General features: G+C 34.5%; 1 protein-coding gene and 1 long non-coding RNA gene across 2 annotated transcripts; both read right to left on the bottom strand.

Moving 5' to 3' along the window:
* Positions 1 to 643: 643 nt before the first annotated feature.
* Positions 644 to 11,439, bottom strand: wdr73 (WD repeat domain 73). Its single transcript, XM_030157470.1, has 9 exons — positions 11,346 to 11,439; positions 10,665 to 10,732; positions 9,006 to 9,094; positions 7,469 to 7,557; positions 5,827 to 5,894; positions 4,327 to 4,491; positions 3,437 to 3,555; positions 2,261 to 2,498; positions 644 to 1,322 (listed from the first exon to the last, which is right to left on the bottom strand). The coding sequence occupies exons 1-9, from the start codon at positions 11,399 to 11,401 to the stop codon at positions 1,069 to 1,071; spliced, it is 1,146 nt and encodes a 381-aa protein (XP_030013330.1). The 5' UTR covers positions 11,402 to 11,439; the 3' UTR covers positions 644 to 1,068.
* Positions 11,440 to 15,746: 4,307 nt separating this feature from the next.
* On the bottom strand, positions 15,747 to 18,125 carry LOC115435215 (uncharacterized). The gene is made up of 2 exons (XR_003937671.1): positions 17,922 to 18,125; positions 15,747 to 17,319 (listed from the first exon to the last, which is right to left on the bottom strand). It is a non-coding gene; the product is annotated as an uncharacterized LOC115435215 (long non-coding RNA).
* Positions 18,126 to 18,485: the final 360 nt, after the last annotated feature.

Below are 18,485 nucleotides of genomic sequence, written 5' to 3'. Positions count from 1 at the left end.
GTTCAAATTTATTATGAAGTTTTTAAAATCTTTTTTCCCCCATTTACTTATAATGGGCGAAATTTCAAATGTCTGTAGCAGCAAAACTATCGGCTGAATTCATACCAAACTGGGTTTATAGATTGCCAGTGACCCGGAATAGATGTATTTACATTTTGGGAAAAGTCGGTCAAAGTTCAAATTTCTTATGAAGTTTTTTAATGTTTTTTTTTTTCCATTTACTTATAATGGGCGAAATGTCAAATGTTTATAAAAACATCAATTTTGTTTCAATTTACTTCAAACTTGACCCATATATAGAGGCAAACGATATGCTGACATCATCACACACATAGACACGATGACATCAGCTGGATCGATGCCAAAATAAGCTACAATACATGAAAGGGGCGGGGTTTGATGTGCCTGGTACTACTTGTTTCTTTTTGTTTTTAAGTAACTTTATAAATGATGCAAAGTTTCACAGAAAGTGAGTTTGGGACATAGAAATGAGACTATTCAGATATAAAGTATATTTCATATTTAAAGAGATTTCAAGGTTTTCCCTGGAACACCTAAACCAAAAAGTGAAGTCAGCTCTTTAGATGTTGTTAATATATCATCGGCTCCAGCTTTTCTGATTTTCTGTATGTATTTTTTTATATGGCACTAATGGTCCACAATTAATTGATGGTATAATGTGCGCATAAATCCTCTGCAAACTCAGGAGAAATTCTTGAATCCAGACAGAACCTTTTGAAAACCTGTGGGAAAGGATGGCTGTGATTCAGTACACTGTGATATACTGCAATTTTTTTATTTAATTTGATAAAACAGTCAGAGTATAAAGGAAACGACACCAAATGTGTGAAAACAGAAAAAAAAAGTTCAGTCAAACTGCCGAAAATTGACAACGGTTTGAAATTCCATACATTATCACAATATGCAACAAGTTTGTGAACATTTTCTTCACTTTTCTTTCAGTTTCATCTTTTTTAGAGCAGCTGCATGTTTTCAGTTTGTCAGTCAGGTTTCCAGTCCAAACACTCACCGGTGGAGACTAACAGAGCTCCAGTCCTCTTCCTGTTTTCAGGTGGGAGGGTCAGCTGATCCCGATTCGGCAGCAGATTGGTTGACCCAGTCCCACACATGAACGGATCCGTCTGAGGCAGCGGACAGCAGCGTTCGCGGACGTTCAGGATGCCACGCGTGAGCCGTGGTGAGGACGCCATCAGGCTGCTGCGATGACACCATGTGACCTCTGTGTTGAAACAGCGGCGTGGTTTCCTGCAGATCGGACTTCCACAAAGACGTGTTGTAGATCTGAACTGCCCCACTGAACCCTGAGAGGAAAACACCTTAGGTCAACATTCAGATTCTAACATAAGGTCTCATCACCAGAGGGGGGCAGCGTTTTACCAGAAAGCTGTGACGTTCTGTGTCTGCGCCCAAAGATACGAAAATCTGAGTCTGTTGATGTCAGTGTAAAGAAGGGGAAAGTTTTTGGACACGTTTAAAATTTTACACAATCTCAAATATTCAGGACATATTTGCAGAAATTTTTTTTGTGTTTCAAAAGTGTGTAACTTCATCAGACAAACAAATGCAAATGATGGGGTTTTGTTTCTTAACAAGAAAAAAAACTAATCTAAATATTTAACAGTTGTAACATGTCATGTCCTGGATGAGTTTCATTATTTTGCTGAAACATTCAGTTTTGACTTTGATGGAACAGAGCATGTGCAAAAGGGACAAGTCGTTTTAAATGATTTAAAAAAAGATAAATCTGGATGTAGATGTTTTTCTAACTGATTGAATTGAGTTGTGCTTTGAGATGCATTTAAGGAACACTGTTGTATACTTTTAGTATCCTTTCAGTCATTGGTAGTGTTTTATGTATGTTTTTAGTGTGCATCTATGGCTGAAATGTATATTTTCTGTAACTCCTGCTGCTGCTGTCTTGGCCAGGACACTTTTCCAAAACAGATTTTTAATTTCAATGAGTCATTTTTTTCAAATGTTGAATAAAGGTTAAAAATATATAATTATCTCTACCAGACACTGACATGTTTGTTATGTCAACTGAGTTCATTTCTGAATGTTTTAAAAGTAGAAATATTACAAAATTGCTCCTTTAAAAAAAATTTCTGTATCACAGATATGACTTCCAACCCTGACTGTAGCACGTGAATGTGTCCTGCTGCAGGTTGAGTAGACTTTATGTTTCTACTGAAACTGTACAAATAAAAACACAGCAGCTGTGATTTCAGTTCAAACTGACCGGACACAGCAATGCAGTCATCCAGCGCTGGAGCCCACGACACCACGACGTCCTCAGAGTCGGAGCCTCGCATCTGGATGTCGAGCTGGGCCTGACACACAGCCCCTCCTCCCAGCATCCTCAGCTCCGACACCACGGCTTGACCACATGAGGACAGACGGATCAACCTGGAGCTGGACGCTGAAGCGTCCGTCCACCAGAGAACCGACTCAGCTGAGGAGGCAGGAGGACAACAAACCTGAGGAGCAGTGACCAAACGTCAGTGACTGTTTATCAGTAACAATGTTCAGATAAACACATGAACGTTCCACATTCAAGGGGATTTCATGGTTCTCCCTATAACACCGAAACCAAAAAGTTACAAATAGTTAATGACATTTTACTTTGCATATTACAGTTTTACGGTTTAATTATGCACATTTTTTTTCCTTCAAATTTATTATGTATTGTGTGTTTGCTCACTATTGTTGTTCTCTTTTTACCTCCGTTAAGGAACAGTGGAGAATATGTTTTCATCGGTGGTTGTTTGTTCGTCTGTCTGTTAGCAAGATAACTCAAAAAGTTATGGATGGATTTCGATGAAATTTTCAGGAAATGTTGATACTGGCACAAGGAACAAATGATTAAATTTTGGTGGTGATCAGGGGGTGGGGGGGACTGATCTGCCTTGGTGGACGTCTGTGCTCTCCGAGTGCTTTTCTTGTTTATTCTTCTATTTTTTCCGTGTCACATGCTGTTGCTATCTATCTATCTATCTATCTATCTATCTATCTATCTATCTATCTATCTATCTATCTATCTATCTATGCTTTTTGGATGTTATATATCATCTGCTTCAGTTTTTCAGATTTTTTGGTACGTATTTCTTTAATATGGCACTCATAGTCCAGTTTTATGTGAACTTATATACTTGTTAATGTGTGCATAAATCTTCTACAAACTTGGTAAAAATGCTTGAATCCAGACAGAACCATCTGAAATCCCACGGGAAACTATGGCCGTGATTCAGTACATTGTGATACACTGCAATTGGCTAACTTAATTTGATGAACCCATCATAGTATAAAGGAAAAAAATTTACACTAATCAGAATAAAAACAGTTTAGTCAAATAGCTGCAAACGGATTTGACAGTTTGAGAATGTGTCCAGTATCATCAGGCAGGAGGACGACAAACCTGAGGAGCAGCCGGCGACCGAATATCAGCGACTAAAATGCTGCCTTTACAGCAGCCGGCGACGACAATGCTGTCAGTCACAAACTGAAGGGAACTCAGAGCATCTGATGAATCCACCTCTGTGGACGGAATGAGACAGAGGACATGAGTGGCTGCATGAGGAAGAGCATGGAGCTGAACACACTGACAGCATTCAGGACCAGAGGGCTGGAAATGTGGATTATTGACTGATTTTCATACATTTCAAAACAGTGTCACATATTAATAAATCCTCCTGGAGGTGCTCCATGTCGTGAGCTGATGTACAAGCATAAACATATGTATATTACAAGTTATATGTATGTAGATTTATTTCATACATACAAGCATTTACAGTACTGTGCAAAAGTCTTTGGCCACCTTTAGCTTTCTTGTTTTTACAGGGTACAAATGATCAAACATATTTATGTCTCATGCTCTTTTCCTCAGATACAAGAAAATACAGGAAATATGAGTGCAGACTTAAAAGACATACAAAAACTGAACTACGACAGCAGCTTAAAGCTGCGCATGACTTTCGTCACCAATTTTTCACCATATCTGTAAAACCAGAGTCATGGCCTAAGTATCACGAATCTGTTAGTCTTTCTGTGATTACTCACCTGACTCTCTTCCCTCATGGTGAACAATTTCGAAGTCTACTCCACCATAAACAATCCATTTGTTTACAAACAGATGGGTATTTTCGGAAATTTATCACAACGTGCATTGTAGGAAGCGGTGCTACACGCAGCTGCAGTACCAAGAGGCAATGAAGCTGTTTCCATGTTTGCTGCCACTGCGGCCATAATGCAGCAGCGTGGAGCTCCGATTCCCACAGTGCACGTTGCGACAAACGGTTAAATGTTTACCTAATTTGTAAACGGTCCGTCCTGATGTGATCTCCGTCAGCCGGACGTCGTCGCTCTGGGCTCCGTGAAGAACCTGCGGCTGAGATGACGGTCGAGCTGCGATTCTGCTGCCTCTGACTGAACCCGTCCTCCCGCCCTCGACACTTCCTGTCCTTCTGATCACATCTGTCATTGGGCAACAGCACAGACACGCCGGACCAATCAGAGCACAGAATCAAAGCGACTCACTGATGACACAAAAACTGAATAATGACGCAGAGCATCCTCATGTTACAACACAGCCCCGTTGACTGAAATAAAACATTGTATAGATGATCTACAGAAACAAACAGTCTGGATTAAAGGGTTTACTGCTGTTCAGGATTTGATCAGTTCTGAAACACTGATGACTGGTTTAACCCTTTAACGACAGCAATCTCACCAGTGCTGTATTTTACACTTCACAACATTCAAATTACTGTAAGTCCTGAACTGTTTGTTCTATCCATAAAATTCAAACGTCATCAGAAAGCTGAGGTCCTGAGCTTTCCGACACTATATAACACATTATGGCAGCATTGTGGGGCTTTATTACAAGTAGAAAGGAACTGTTTCGCAGTCTTCCACACAGGCTAAAAAACGCCTGGAAATAACAAAATATATGAAGCCATAATATGGATACTGAATGTTCAAGACCAAAAAGTATGTTCAAGCAGATGTAAAATAGTTGAAAGTTTATTTCTGCAATCTTGAAAGGTTTTGTTATGGACATTTACAGTTGTTTCTGATAATAAATATGCTAAAACCTCGATTCAGTTTTTTTTCTTTTTTACTAAAATACACTGTTTTGAGCATTTATTATTTATAATCATGATCATTAATGGCCAGATATTGAAAGTTTGGTTCTTACAGAAAACAAAGGTGCAAAAGAACTGGCAAAAAATACATTTTTTGACACTTTTATTGCAAAGAAAACATGAAGACCCCTAGGCAGCCTGTTATAATGGCAGCCAAATAGAACACATTTACTTTAAAATACTCAAAATTGTTTTCAGTTGATCTTTTCTGTTTCATATGATTGTACATGGGTTCATTTGGAAACGTGGGCTGAAAAAAAAAGCCATTTTAAGTCGACAAACTAGAGATGTGACTGGGACATTCTGGTCCAATACTGATAAGATGTTAAAAATAACAATTTACCATGGTTATTTTCTTTTCATTGTGTGTTTCTTTTTGTTATTTTTTCTCCTTTTTATGGGAATCATCATTAAAAATGGTAACATTTTAGAATATTTTAGGTCTTCATCATAGTATCTTTGAATAAGAACAAAATCAATCTTTACAAATGTATCAAACAACAGCAACCGTCAGTGAAATAATACCTTATTTTCTGATCAGGGCTGATCTATCTGTGCCTGTCTTGAACAAACTGTACCACCTACACTGTTCCTGTACCCGTCTGCCTACCTGAAGCTGATGTGTGATTTCACACAGAGGAGGTTCAGGTAAATATAAACTCACCGCTGTCGTCGCCGCCAAGATCCCACACCTGCAGACTGGAGCTATGACCATCATTTGTAACAGCACACCTTTAAAATGATAAATGAACAACACTTTTATTCATGGAAATATACTAATCACACAACAACAGCACTAGAAACAATGTTTACACACAGATTACATTCATTCCCATATGTTTAGGATCCTAGGATATGAAATTAATTTAAAAAAAAACACTGTTATGTACCCATCAGTGAAAATATTCTGACCACTGACGGGTGAAGTGGTATTAATATCAATTATTAAATTTCAAAGGGACCAGTCGGTGGGTTAAATATATTAGGCAACAAGTAAAAATGTAGACCTCAATATTTGTTCATTTTGTTGATTATTTTGCTCATTTTCATCAACTTTTTGGATTATTTTCCTCATCCTTGCCCTTTGTGTTGAATATTTTGCTCATTTTGCAAATATTTTGTTCATTATTGTCCCTATTGTTGATTATTCTGCTCATCTCTGTTCATTTTGTCAACTGTTTCCTTATTATTGTCTCTATTGTTATTATTATGTTTTAAATTTTCGTTTATTATTGTCCCTTTTGTTGATTATTCTGCTCATTTCTGTTTATTTTGTCGACTGTTCCTTTATTATGATCCCTATTGCTGGTTATGTTTTACATTTTTTTTAAATTATTTTGTTCATTTATGCTCATTTTGGTTCATTTTGTCGATTATTTTGCTCATTTTCACTACATTTTTGTCAACTTTTTGGATGATTTTCCTCATCCTTGCCCTTTGTGTTGAATATTTTGCTCATTTTGCAAATATTTTGTTCATTATTGTCCCTATTGTTGATTATTCTGCTCATTTTTGTTCATTTTGTCAACTATTTCCTTATTATTGTCCCTATTGTTGGTTATGTTTTAAATTTTCATTCATTATTGTCCCTGTTGTTGATTATTCTGCTCATTTTGTCGATTGTTCCTTTATTATGATCCCTATTGCTGGTTATGTTTTACTTTTTTTTTTTTTATTATTTTGTTCATTTTTGCTCATTTTGTTGATTGTTTCTTCATTTTTGTTCAGTTTGTTAGTTATTTTCTTCATCTTCTTGATTATTTTGCTCATGAGGAGGTGACACCTGAAGCGTTAAGGAGCAGATAGATACAGATAAAGATATATATGTCATGGAAAAGATGAGATGTAGAGGAACAAGTAGAAGAGATGGACGACCAACATGTCAGAAGAGGAGGATGCTACCTTCATGGGACTGTCGTTTACCATTAGTATTTAAATTTATACGACATCCTACTGTTTCTGAATTGAAAAAAATGTTAAACTCGTCATAAAATCTATCAAAAGAAAATAGAATAAAATATTATGAAGGCCTGATTTTGCCTACAAACATATTCATTTATCAACTCCAACATATAATAACGTGTTCTTTAAAGCTGAAAATAGTACAAAATGCCTGTTACCAAAAAGAGTGTTTTCTAGCTGCTTTCTCTAAATAAACAAACAGTCCATTTAGAAAGAAAAGAAAATCCTCCGAAGTGAAACAGTTGCAGTGCCTCTAATGAATCTACAATCTAATATGTAAAAATTATATCTTTACTAAACTCATACTGTAAATGAAAAAGGTTAATATAAAAGTTGAAGCTCACCTTGTTCCTGGGATGTGTCTGAGACGGCGAACCGGACCGTCTGCAAACCCACCATGGACCACTTTAAAATCCCGTTCAGCACAGAGACCCTGAACACAACACGGCCAACAGAAGTGTCATATCTGTGTTAAATCTGAAGAAGCAACACACAACCTTAGGGCATTTGACTCAGTGTAATTTTCTTTCAATAATGGTTTAGTAATTATATTTTACTGCTAAAACATTATTGGACCAAGACGTTCAGCTTTAGAATCATCCTGTGTTATATTAAAATTATGATATCTGTGTCCTTAATACTGTCCCTTCAGGGTTTAATTAATCAGTGACCTTATTCTTCAAGGAAAAACAGTAAATTCACTATTACTGCTTCATATATACTGATAAAAGTCGTTTTTCCATTATATATTAAGGATAAAAATAAGGCAATTGTCAGCGTTGTCCTTAGTTCCTCTTCCTCAGTGGCAAAGAGATTCCATTTAATCCTCGACAGGTTTTATCCAACTAATCTGTCCCTACAGAAGCTTTAACAGCAGTTTTTTGTTGTGAGAATGGATTAATTCAGCTATAATTATTTGCTTTTTCCACAAGTTTTTTTTTTTTTTTTAATTTACACTAAAGATTAGACAAGAAGCTCAAATCTCAATTCTAATTGGTAAACAAAATTATCAGGACCACATTTTATATCCATGAGTCAAAATTCTGAAAACAAGTAGAGCCGAGTGTAAATTTTTAAACAATGTATCTCTTCTAAATATGAATGCGTGTAAATTTTATGTCAACCGTGTTTTATTGCTGTACTTTTTTTCTTATTGCTTTATCTAGTACTCTTTTAGATGAGATAATTAATGTGTTTTTCTCTGTAGTTATTCATTTATTTGTTTTATATTTTCTTGCTCCCCAGCATACTAGACAAAAACTGTATAGGGTGGGGAAGCAAAATTTACAATATTTTGAGGCAGGGATTGAAAGACAGTGTATGACCAGTTAGTTTATTGAAAGTCATGAGAATTTATTTGCCACAAGAAAATTTACATAATAGAAAATGTTTTTATTCTATGTGTCCTCCTTCTTTCTCAATAACTGCCTTCACACGCTTCCTGAAACTTGCGCAAATGTTCCTCAAATATTCAGGTGACAACTTCTCCCATTCTTCTTTAATAGTATCTTCCAGACTTTCTCGTAATAGTTTTGCTCATAGTCATTGTCTTCTTTCCATTATAAACAGTCTTTATGGACACTCCAACTGTTTTTGAAATCTCCTTTGGTGTGACGAGTGCATTCAGCAAATCACACACTCTTTGACGTTTGCTTTCCTGATTACTCATATGGGCAAAAGTTTCTGAAAAGCTATGGATAATAGTGTTAGACATGATTATGACATCAATATATGTTTGGTTTCAAAACAATTGACGTAGTGCCTGCTGAGAAAAAACAACTAAGTGTTCATTGTAAATTTTGCTTCCCCACCCTGTACACTTGTATACTTGTTTAATAAAAGTAAAAAGGAAACACTTTGACCATCACCTCGACAGTTTACCTTATTTTTATCAGCCAACAGTTTCAGTGGCAGATGAAGCTCCAAGATTTCATTTTTAGATGATGAGGTGTAGCCGGCGACACAAACATCTGTGGACAAAAGAGCAGGTAAATACAGAAATACAAAAATGCATAAGGGCTGATAACATCTGGATCAGGATTTTGGTCTCTCCCGGAGTCATGTCAGCAATTTGGCTTCGGAATATCTGTTTTTTATCATTCTTTTACATGTTTAGTTTTTAGGACACAAAATAAACTGAAAATGGCCAAAAATAATTATATTTCCACCTGATTTAAATAAAAAGAGGCCATTTACCCTCTAATTATGCATAAAAAAAGAATATTTAAATGTCTTTATCCTCTCATGGTTGACAATTTTAGTTAAAGTTGATAAAGATGCAATGACGACTTGATAAAATTGAAGTTTGAACACATAAATAAATAGTTGTGTAAAATACAAAACAGCAGGTTTTCTGTATACTGTCTGTTTAAATGATAAAGACAATTCTGTAATAAATACATGGTTTATTTTAATGATTATGAGTAACAGGGACATTAACCCTTTGGAGCATGAATTATGAGAACCTTAGTCAAGTGTTTTTATTCCTCTTTAGGCATAAAAAAAAACAAAAAACAATAAGATTGATTTTTTTTCAATGAACCTACTTTTTATGAACTTACAAAAATGTCCACTCAGCTAATTTTTGAAGCAAAGAAACATGTATTTAAAACGCAATAAGAGGAAGCAATAAACTGTGTGAAAACTATGAAATAAAAACCGTTTTAATGCAGCTAATCTGATGTTTTCTCACATTTCATCATAATTTAATACTAGTTATGAGAGTAGAAGTGTTTTGAACGTCATCCTTCAGTTTATCAGAAATATCCGCCGTCAACATATTCACACTGGAGTAAAAACTAAAATGAGGTTCAGGAAAAGCTGCAGGAAATGAAAAATACTCAAACAAAAATGATCTCAATTTTGTATTTAAGCTCAGAACTGGAGTAAAAGTGAATTAACCCTTTGATGCATGAATTGTGAGAACCTTAGTAAAGATTTTTTATTCCTCTTTAGGCATGAAAAAAACTATGTGATGATTTTTTTTTTTTTTCCAATGTACCTATTTTTTTATGGAGTTACAAAATTGTCCACTCAGCTAATTTTTGAAGCAAAGAAACGTGTATTTAAAACACAATAACAGAAAGTGATAAACTGTGTGAAAACTGTGAAATAAAAACAGTTTTTAATGCAGTTAATCTGATGTTTTCTCTCATTTTATCACACTGTAATACTAGTTATTACTCACTTCATGGAGATATGTAAATAAAAAAAAAAAACATTTTTGTTTAAGAAAACTATTAATTACAGTCTAATAATAACAACTACCAATGGATTTACACTCAAACATGTTAGTGCAGATCAGGTTTATCAAGATCAGCAAAGTTACAGTAATGGTATGAATGTCAGTGTATTATGGGATGGTGCAGAAGTGTCCACTGTGTTGACTGATATGAAACTAAAACAACAAAACCCATGAATATACAAGAGAACAGCCGTAGAATAACTGTCCACTGTAGTGACCAGTGTGTATGAAAGGGTTAAAGTCAGTGCATATTTTCAGGGATGATCCATTTTCTATTTTCCTATAAATGTACTCACTCCTTCCTGAGGTCCACTCGAGGACCTGAGTGGGATTTTCCAGTTGATATACATGAAGATCTTTGTAACTGTAAAACACCATAAAAACAGTATCCAACATCAGTCTATTCTACTCATCTAATATTAAAAAGAGTCAAAATAAACCACACTTCTTCCTTTCTTCTCCAGTGCTTTCATCTTGCCACCAGACTCCGTTTAATGATGTTGATATTTGTCACATAACACATCACTTATAAAAATTCACATCTTAACTCTGAAGTATTACTGTAGTTTCTCACTCACTGCAGATTATTTTTTAATTCGGCTTTAATGTGATTCACTGGGAAAAGAATATTTGTTGAATAAACGTGTCTTAATCATGTATTTCTATAGTGTAAAGGCGCTGCATTAGCCGTGTCCTGTCACTAAAACTTCAGATTGGAGGACACAAACTGCTGGTTTAAAACTTACCAAAGTTAACATTTAACGTATTTGGGTTGAGCCGAATTGAAAAAAACAGATCACCCTAAACAAAAAAATGCATTATTATAATATTACTCAATGAGATACATTTTTTTGGTAAAAAAAATTGTTGAAACTGCAGGTTTTTAAGCGGAGTTCAGTTTCCACAGTCAATTAGCATGTTCGCATGCTAGTCGTACATTTCTATTTGCATATAAAAGTTTCTAAACTTTTACTCACATCTTTATAGACTCGATGAACCAGTCATCTAGAATATTATCTAAATCCTCCTCCATGTTTCAGATCCACATCATAGTAGAACGTTTACTTCCTGTATTTCTTATTCTATGGTGTTTTATTGTGCAGGTGTAAAGTCTTTATCGCCACCTGCTGGACAGGAGGTTCTACTGGTTCCTATTCTATACTTGGCGTTTGAAAAAAGGTAAAAAAAAAAAAAAAAAAAATGATGTAGATTAACCCTTTCATGCATGAATTATGATATCCTTACCCAATATATTTTTCCTAAGTGTTTTTATTCCTTTTTAGGCATGAAAAAAAAACAATGCAATCAAGTTTTTTTTTTTTTAAGAAGTTAGAAAAATGGCCACTCCATGTATTTAATTTTTGAAGCAAAGAAACATGTATTAGAAACCTAATATCAGAAAGTGATATGGAAAACTATGCAATAAAAACATTCTTAATGCTGCTAATCAGATGTTTTCTCACAATTTACCACACTCTAATACAAGTTATTATTCATTTCATGGAGATAATACCAAAAAAAAAAAAAAAAAGTGTTACAATCTAATAGCAATTAGCAATTGATTTACAGTAAAAAAAAACAAAACAAAACAAAACAAAACATGTAACTGCAGATCAGGTTTATCAAGAACAGCAAAGTTACAGTTATGGTATGAATGTCAGTGTATGGGATGATGCATAAGCATCCACTGTGTTGGCTGAAATGCAAATAAACCAACAAAACTCATGAATATACAAGAGAACAGCTGTAGAATAACTGTCCACTGTAGTGACCACCGTGCATGAAAGGGTTAAATGTGCTTAATGAATCTTTTTCTACAGCTAATACGTATCTTTTGTATATCTAGCCAGAAATATGTATAAAAATGTATAAATTTGTCACCAAGTGCTTGAATAAACTATTAAAACTGTATACCTGTCTTTTCTTTCCCTACATAACCATTCCATTCTTCAAAACTCTTGCCATAAGTCATAGTTATATTTAAAAAAAAATTTAAATGCATCCATAGTTTATCAAAATAGACACCTTAAAGAACATCTCAGCAAATTTTTATAATTAGGAGACACTTCCAATTGCACTTTTAAAACATTTAGAAAAAAAGGAAAAATGTAGATGTTAATTTTTGTTCCCTACATAACCATGCAGTTTTTCAAATTTTTATGGCAAAAGATGGAATTATATCTTTTGTTTCTTTTTATGAGCTTCAAGTACTGGTTAATACCTTTAAAATGATGTATTATTCATGTCTCTATCTTAAATACTTTTTGAATTACAGTATAAAATGTAGTCGGGCACTCCCTACATAACCACGTGACTTGACCCATCTACAGGTTTTTAGCTTTTTTAATATTTCAATAGTCTGTAGCTACTTATGACATTTAATCAATCTATAATAAACTAAGTAGGCTACATGTATTAAGTAGTATTTTGAGGAAAATGGGTATTTGCCACTATTTTAAAACTTTACTCCATTACATCTCATCATTCCACATTTTACTCCACTGAAATGTCTGGAAAAATCAGGATAATTATGAGTTTTTAGTTGATATAGCCATGTGAGAACTATTTCTAAACCATAAGACGTTAAGTTTCAGTTACAGTTTGTGGATAAATAATAAAAAGTGAACTTTAGACCTCATTGAAGACCTTATAGTTTTACAGAATTTATTTGATTTTAATTGTGTGTGATTTTCCCGTCAGACTTACTGAGGGATTCAGCCGATGATACACAAGGCTCCATCCTTCGCTCAGGCTGTTGTTTTTCCTCCTCCTCCTCCTCTTCTTCCTCCTCCTGTTCAGTCCTGTCCATCTGTAATCCAGGACTGACCAGGTCACATGTTCCATACAGTTCCTGTTCCAAGTTTTAAAGTACAAATCTGGTGAATTTCTGCTCTTGATTCACTGTCAACAAAGCAAATGGTGTATGTGTCTGTGTGTGTGAAGCTTCATTTAAGGCATCGGCGGATTTTCAATATTATTACGCAACTTCAAAAATTCTGTCGCATACACATATTTTCCCCTTTTTATGTCTTTTGAGACACATTGAAGGACAATTAGGAACATCTTAACATACATTTATGCAAAGAGTAAAAACATTTGGCCACGCCTGCTGGGATTTTCAGTTATTTTTCGAGGATGTAAATTCATTACTATTACACTTTTAATAAGAAATGTGAAACAAATCTCATTTTATTTATGCAAGTCAGAACATATTACTGTTTATCTTATTAGCATACAAAATATAATATATACAATTATCACATCACAGCAGCATGTAAGCATTAATTTAACATTGTGATTTTATTTCAAAGCACTACACTGACTTCATTTTTCTCATATTTAGTTGGAAACTATTATAAGGAATAAGAATCTGGTTAAAGACTCTGTTTAATTTTTTTTTTTTTTTTTTTAAATAAACTTCCTTGAATTATTTACTGCTGACAAATGATAGTAATTAAATGGTGTAAAATACTACTTTGGTACTGAATAATAAACTGCGACACATTGGAGACGCAGTGTAACTGTAATAAAAGAAAATAATTTTAAGAATCTTCACAAATGTGAGATTAGAATCACCCACAAAGAGTGAGCGCAAGATATAATAGAGAAAATGAGACAGAAAATACAGATATTTCTCAAAAACCCATCACAGTGCCCTTGAATGTCTTGTTTGATCCAGAATCCAAAGGTTTTCAATTTACTCAGGGTTCGTACACATTTTTCAAGGTCAAATTCAAGCACTTTTAAGGGTCATTTTCAAATTTTTCCAGCACAGCACCTTATTGCTCAGGTAAAATATCTACAGGAATATACTCAGGATTGTTTTTTTTCACTTTTTATCACAATGATGTAAATTGCACTATGCTATAAACATCTAAAATTATGTTTCATAATAGCAAAAAGTTTAGAAATTAAAGGAGAAGTGCAATCTTCAGGCAAAAGATTAAGATAAAATGTACCTGGAGTCGACCTGAGAACACCTGCTAATTTTCTTTGTTGACATAAAGTTTTATTTTTCTACAGGGTGGGGAAGCAAAATTTACAATAAACATTTAGTTGTTTTTTCTCAGCAGGCACAACGTCAATTGTTTTGAAACCCAACATATATTGATGTCATAATCATACCTAACACTATTATCCATACCTTTTCAGAAACTTTTGCCCATATGAGTAATCAGGAAAGCAAACGTCAAAGAGTGTGTGATTTGCTGAATGCACTCGTCACACCAAAGGAGATTTCAAAAATAGTTGGAGTGTCCATAAAGACTGTTTATAATGGAAAGAAGACAATGACTATGAGCAAAACTATTATGAGAAAGTCTGGAAGATACTATTAAAGAAGAATGGGAGAAGTTGTCACCCGAATATTTGAGGAACACTTGCGCAAGTTTCAGGAAGCGTGTGAAGGCAGTTATTGAGAAAGAAGGAGGACACATAGAATAAAAACATTTTCTATTACGTAAATTTTCTTGTGGCAAATAAATTCTCATGACTTTCAATAAACTAATTGGTCATACACTGTCTTTCAATCCCTGCCTCAAAAGATTGTAAATTTTGCTTCCCCACCCTGTAAATGTATCACCTCTCTGGCTTAGCATCTAACCTGGTAGAGTTAATATTAAAAAATAAATAATAAATCACATCACAGAGTTAGAATTGCAAGAGCACTTTCTGGACCTTGAAAACACATTGAAATTCAAGCATTTTTAAGGATTTCAAGCACCCGCGTTTACCGTCACTGGAATCAGAGCATTTACTTTTGTCTTTTTAACAACTACAACAACTAATCAAAAGATCTGAACAGTTGTTTAACTGTAGACTAAAACACCTAGCAGCAAAACATTGGCCTCTTTGTCAGTTGTATTACATTTTTGAGAATAGGTGAAGTACGTGCAGCTCAGAAAAACCAAAAAATTAGAAAAACAAAGGAACAAATTGAGGCATTTCCTCATTATTCTATGTATCAGCTGCTGTATGTGACTTCCCTTATGTTTGCTCCTTCTGTCCTTTTTACTTTCTGTACTTGAAAAAAATTAATCACCGAGTACATAATTAAAAAGAGGTTAAAAAAAAAAAAAGAAGAAGAAGAAGAATGAAGCCGAGCTGTTTCTTTGTACATGGCTATGAAGTGGGATATAAAGAGAAGAGAAAGTATTAAATAAAAGAGACAGAAATAAAGAGATAACAGCGTCTTCTGCAGATATTCATGGTCCTGCACAGGAGAAAAACAACAGGAATAATAAAAACACACATGCACTCCGGCTGTGATTTCAAAATAATTAAATAAATGAAGAATAAAGTTAATTTTGTGCCGTGAAGTTAAACTAAAGGCCTTCCTGTAGAGTAAATAAACGTAATCCTCCTCCGCTGAGACGATGTAAAACACGCAGCTCTGTGTTTCATTATCAGCCGCTGAGTTTTCCCCATAACAGAGATGTGAGGGTGGTTTTGTTCACATATGATAATTGTGTGACAAACATCTCCCGCTGATGGGATCCCAGCAGGTTCAGATCATTTATCAGCAGGATGGAGGTGAAACGAAGCACAACAAAATGTTAACATGACTCACAAATCAACAAGAACAGACGGAAGAAAATAATCCACAAGTACCAATATATAATCAACATCTATCAGAGGAAGGAAACTAGAACTACACGTGAGCATCAAAACGCCTTCTACAGGACTGAATGGGATTTAAAGCAGTTTGGTTCATTATATACTGCATCTGCACAAATATGAATCACACCGTAAAATGAATTATCACACTTTATTTTAAAAAATTATGAGGAAATGTAAACCTAGTTATCAATTGACAAGCACTATTTTACATAAAAATATGAGAAGATGCAAGAAAATAGGATGAATAAAAGTACAGGGTTGGAAAAATACAATACAGTTCTATTTTTATGGAAAAAATCTGTATGTTTTTCCATGCAATGATGATGAATAATGACTTTTTTTCTCATAATTGTGATATTTTTTCCCTCTTAATTACACATTCTCTATTAATTACAATATTTTTTCAGAATAAGAAAGAGGTTTCCTTTTAATTATGCCATATTTTCTCATTATTTTTTCAAAACATCAGCTTTGAGGACTATATTTTACTTGTTCATTGAGCATTTTAATCTCTTTTAAAGACACATCTATTTGCACTGACTTTTTATACAAGCGTGTGACTTATTCGTTTTATCTTCTGGTTGTGTTTTAGATGCCATTTATCTATGACAGTGTATCCGTTTTTATCAGATTTAGCATATTTTGTACTTATTCTTATCTTACTAGCTTTAGCATATTTTGCATTTCTATCTGCAGCTTTGAACAGCACTTTTGGCCCTTTGCATTGTTTTAAATGTGCTATATAAATACACTTGAGCTTGCTGTTTAATATATTTCGCTCATTGACAGGTCCCATTGGAATGAAATGATCAAAATAACTACCACTTCCCCTGCCAGTGTCAAAATGTTATGGCTGATGGATGTATACCAGCTTCAGTTCCCATCTGAAAGGTCTGTCTGACGGAAGGGAAATAATGTAAATAAAGCATAAACTTGAACTCATATTAATGGCTTCAGTCCATCCTCCTTTCTGTTTCTCCATTAACCGAAGTAATAAACTGACAATAAGAACCTCAAACTCCCACACATCAAAACATCCAAAGACAATATCAACAAAGCAGATATTAATATAGTTTCCTCCTCTATAATGATTTCTTATTTGTCTTACATTTAGTTTTTGCTCTAAAAAATACAGAGAATTGCTTCTCCCTCTGATCTAAATAAACACTATGTATTTTATTTTTCAGTGAAAACAATAATAAAATATATCATTTGTCCCATGCTGCAGATCACCCACTTCTGTTGTTACCATTCACAATAAAAGCCCAAAACACACACAATGAGTGAGTGAACACGATAAAATCAATCACACAAAATTTAGAGACGTATATTCTCTTAATGCAGTGGTTCCCAACTTTTTTTGTCTCATGACCCCATTTTAACATCACAAATTTCTGGGGACCCCAGTCATTGAAAACTGAGACTTTTTTTTTTTTTTTTTGCTAAAATGTATTTATTTTTGATCATGTAATAGTTTGCTATACTATGTTGCAAATAAACTTTAATTTTAGACGACATTTGGTCTATATAATGTATATTATTATGGACGGAGGCAGTAAATCCAGGTGTAGATGACTGCACAAAGTGAGAATTTTATTTTCCTTGGTCAGGATATGTACAGTCAGTCCAGCTTGGATTTACAAGGCTGACAATTAATACTGAACAAACAAGAACTCAAACTATGAATTATGAAAGAGCTGCAGCATCTGAAACTGACCACAATGAACATTTGAAAGATAAACAGAACCACAGTGCTTCAGTTTCAGCTTCACAGTTTGTCATGTCTTTTACGTATTGGGATTGTTTGTCAACTCACCATATATTTTTTGTGAGTAAGTTTTTTGGTTTTCTTTTACTATTTATTACTTGAAATTTCAGGCGACCCCATTTGAATTTCAAGCGACCCCACGTGGTTGAAACAAGGTTGAAAACACTATCTTAATGTAATTTAGAAATGTTATATATTCATTTTAATGTAGAAAGAGGGTGTGAAACCACTGACGGGGAAACTACGGAAATAAAACATTTATTTATATCATATTACTGGAAGGTCTCAGAGCGTCTGTGTGTGTGTGTGTGTGTGTGTGTGTGTGTGTGTGTGTGTGTATCTGCACAGTTCTGAGAAATTGAGATGTTTTTAACTGGCCAATTTGGTACCTACAGTTGAGGAATAGTCCCATCTACACATTAAATATCTCGGCAAGTTGATAGGACCAATATTCTGGGAGATATTAGTCATTTTGGAATACAACAGTCTTACAATCACATTGCGTTGCCCATAACGGTTGATGGAAAGCACAGGACCATGCTGCATGATGGGAAATGAAGTTAAAAACAGGACGTATTTACTAACTTCAGTCTCTAGATACCGGTATTAATATGACCCGTGGGAATGTGCTAGTATTACATATTTGGCTGAATTTCAAAATCAGTGGAAACATTTCATACAAGAGTACAAACGTACTCCAAGGCCAGTGTGGATGTGACATTTTAATGAG

This window comes from Sphaeramia orbicularis, chromosome 16 (genome assembly GCF_902148855.1).
Source record: "Sphaeramia orbicularis chromosome 16, fSphaOr1.1, whole genome shotgun sequence".
Classification (NCBI taxonomy): Eukaryota; Metazoa; Chordata; class Actinopteri; order Kurtiformes; family Apogonidae; genus Sphaeramia; species Sphaeramia orbicularis.
Note: the sequence above shows the minus strand (reverse complement) of the source record. Positions and strands in the feature narration are given on the sequence as shown.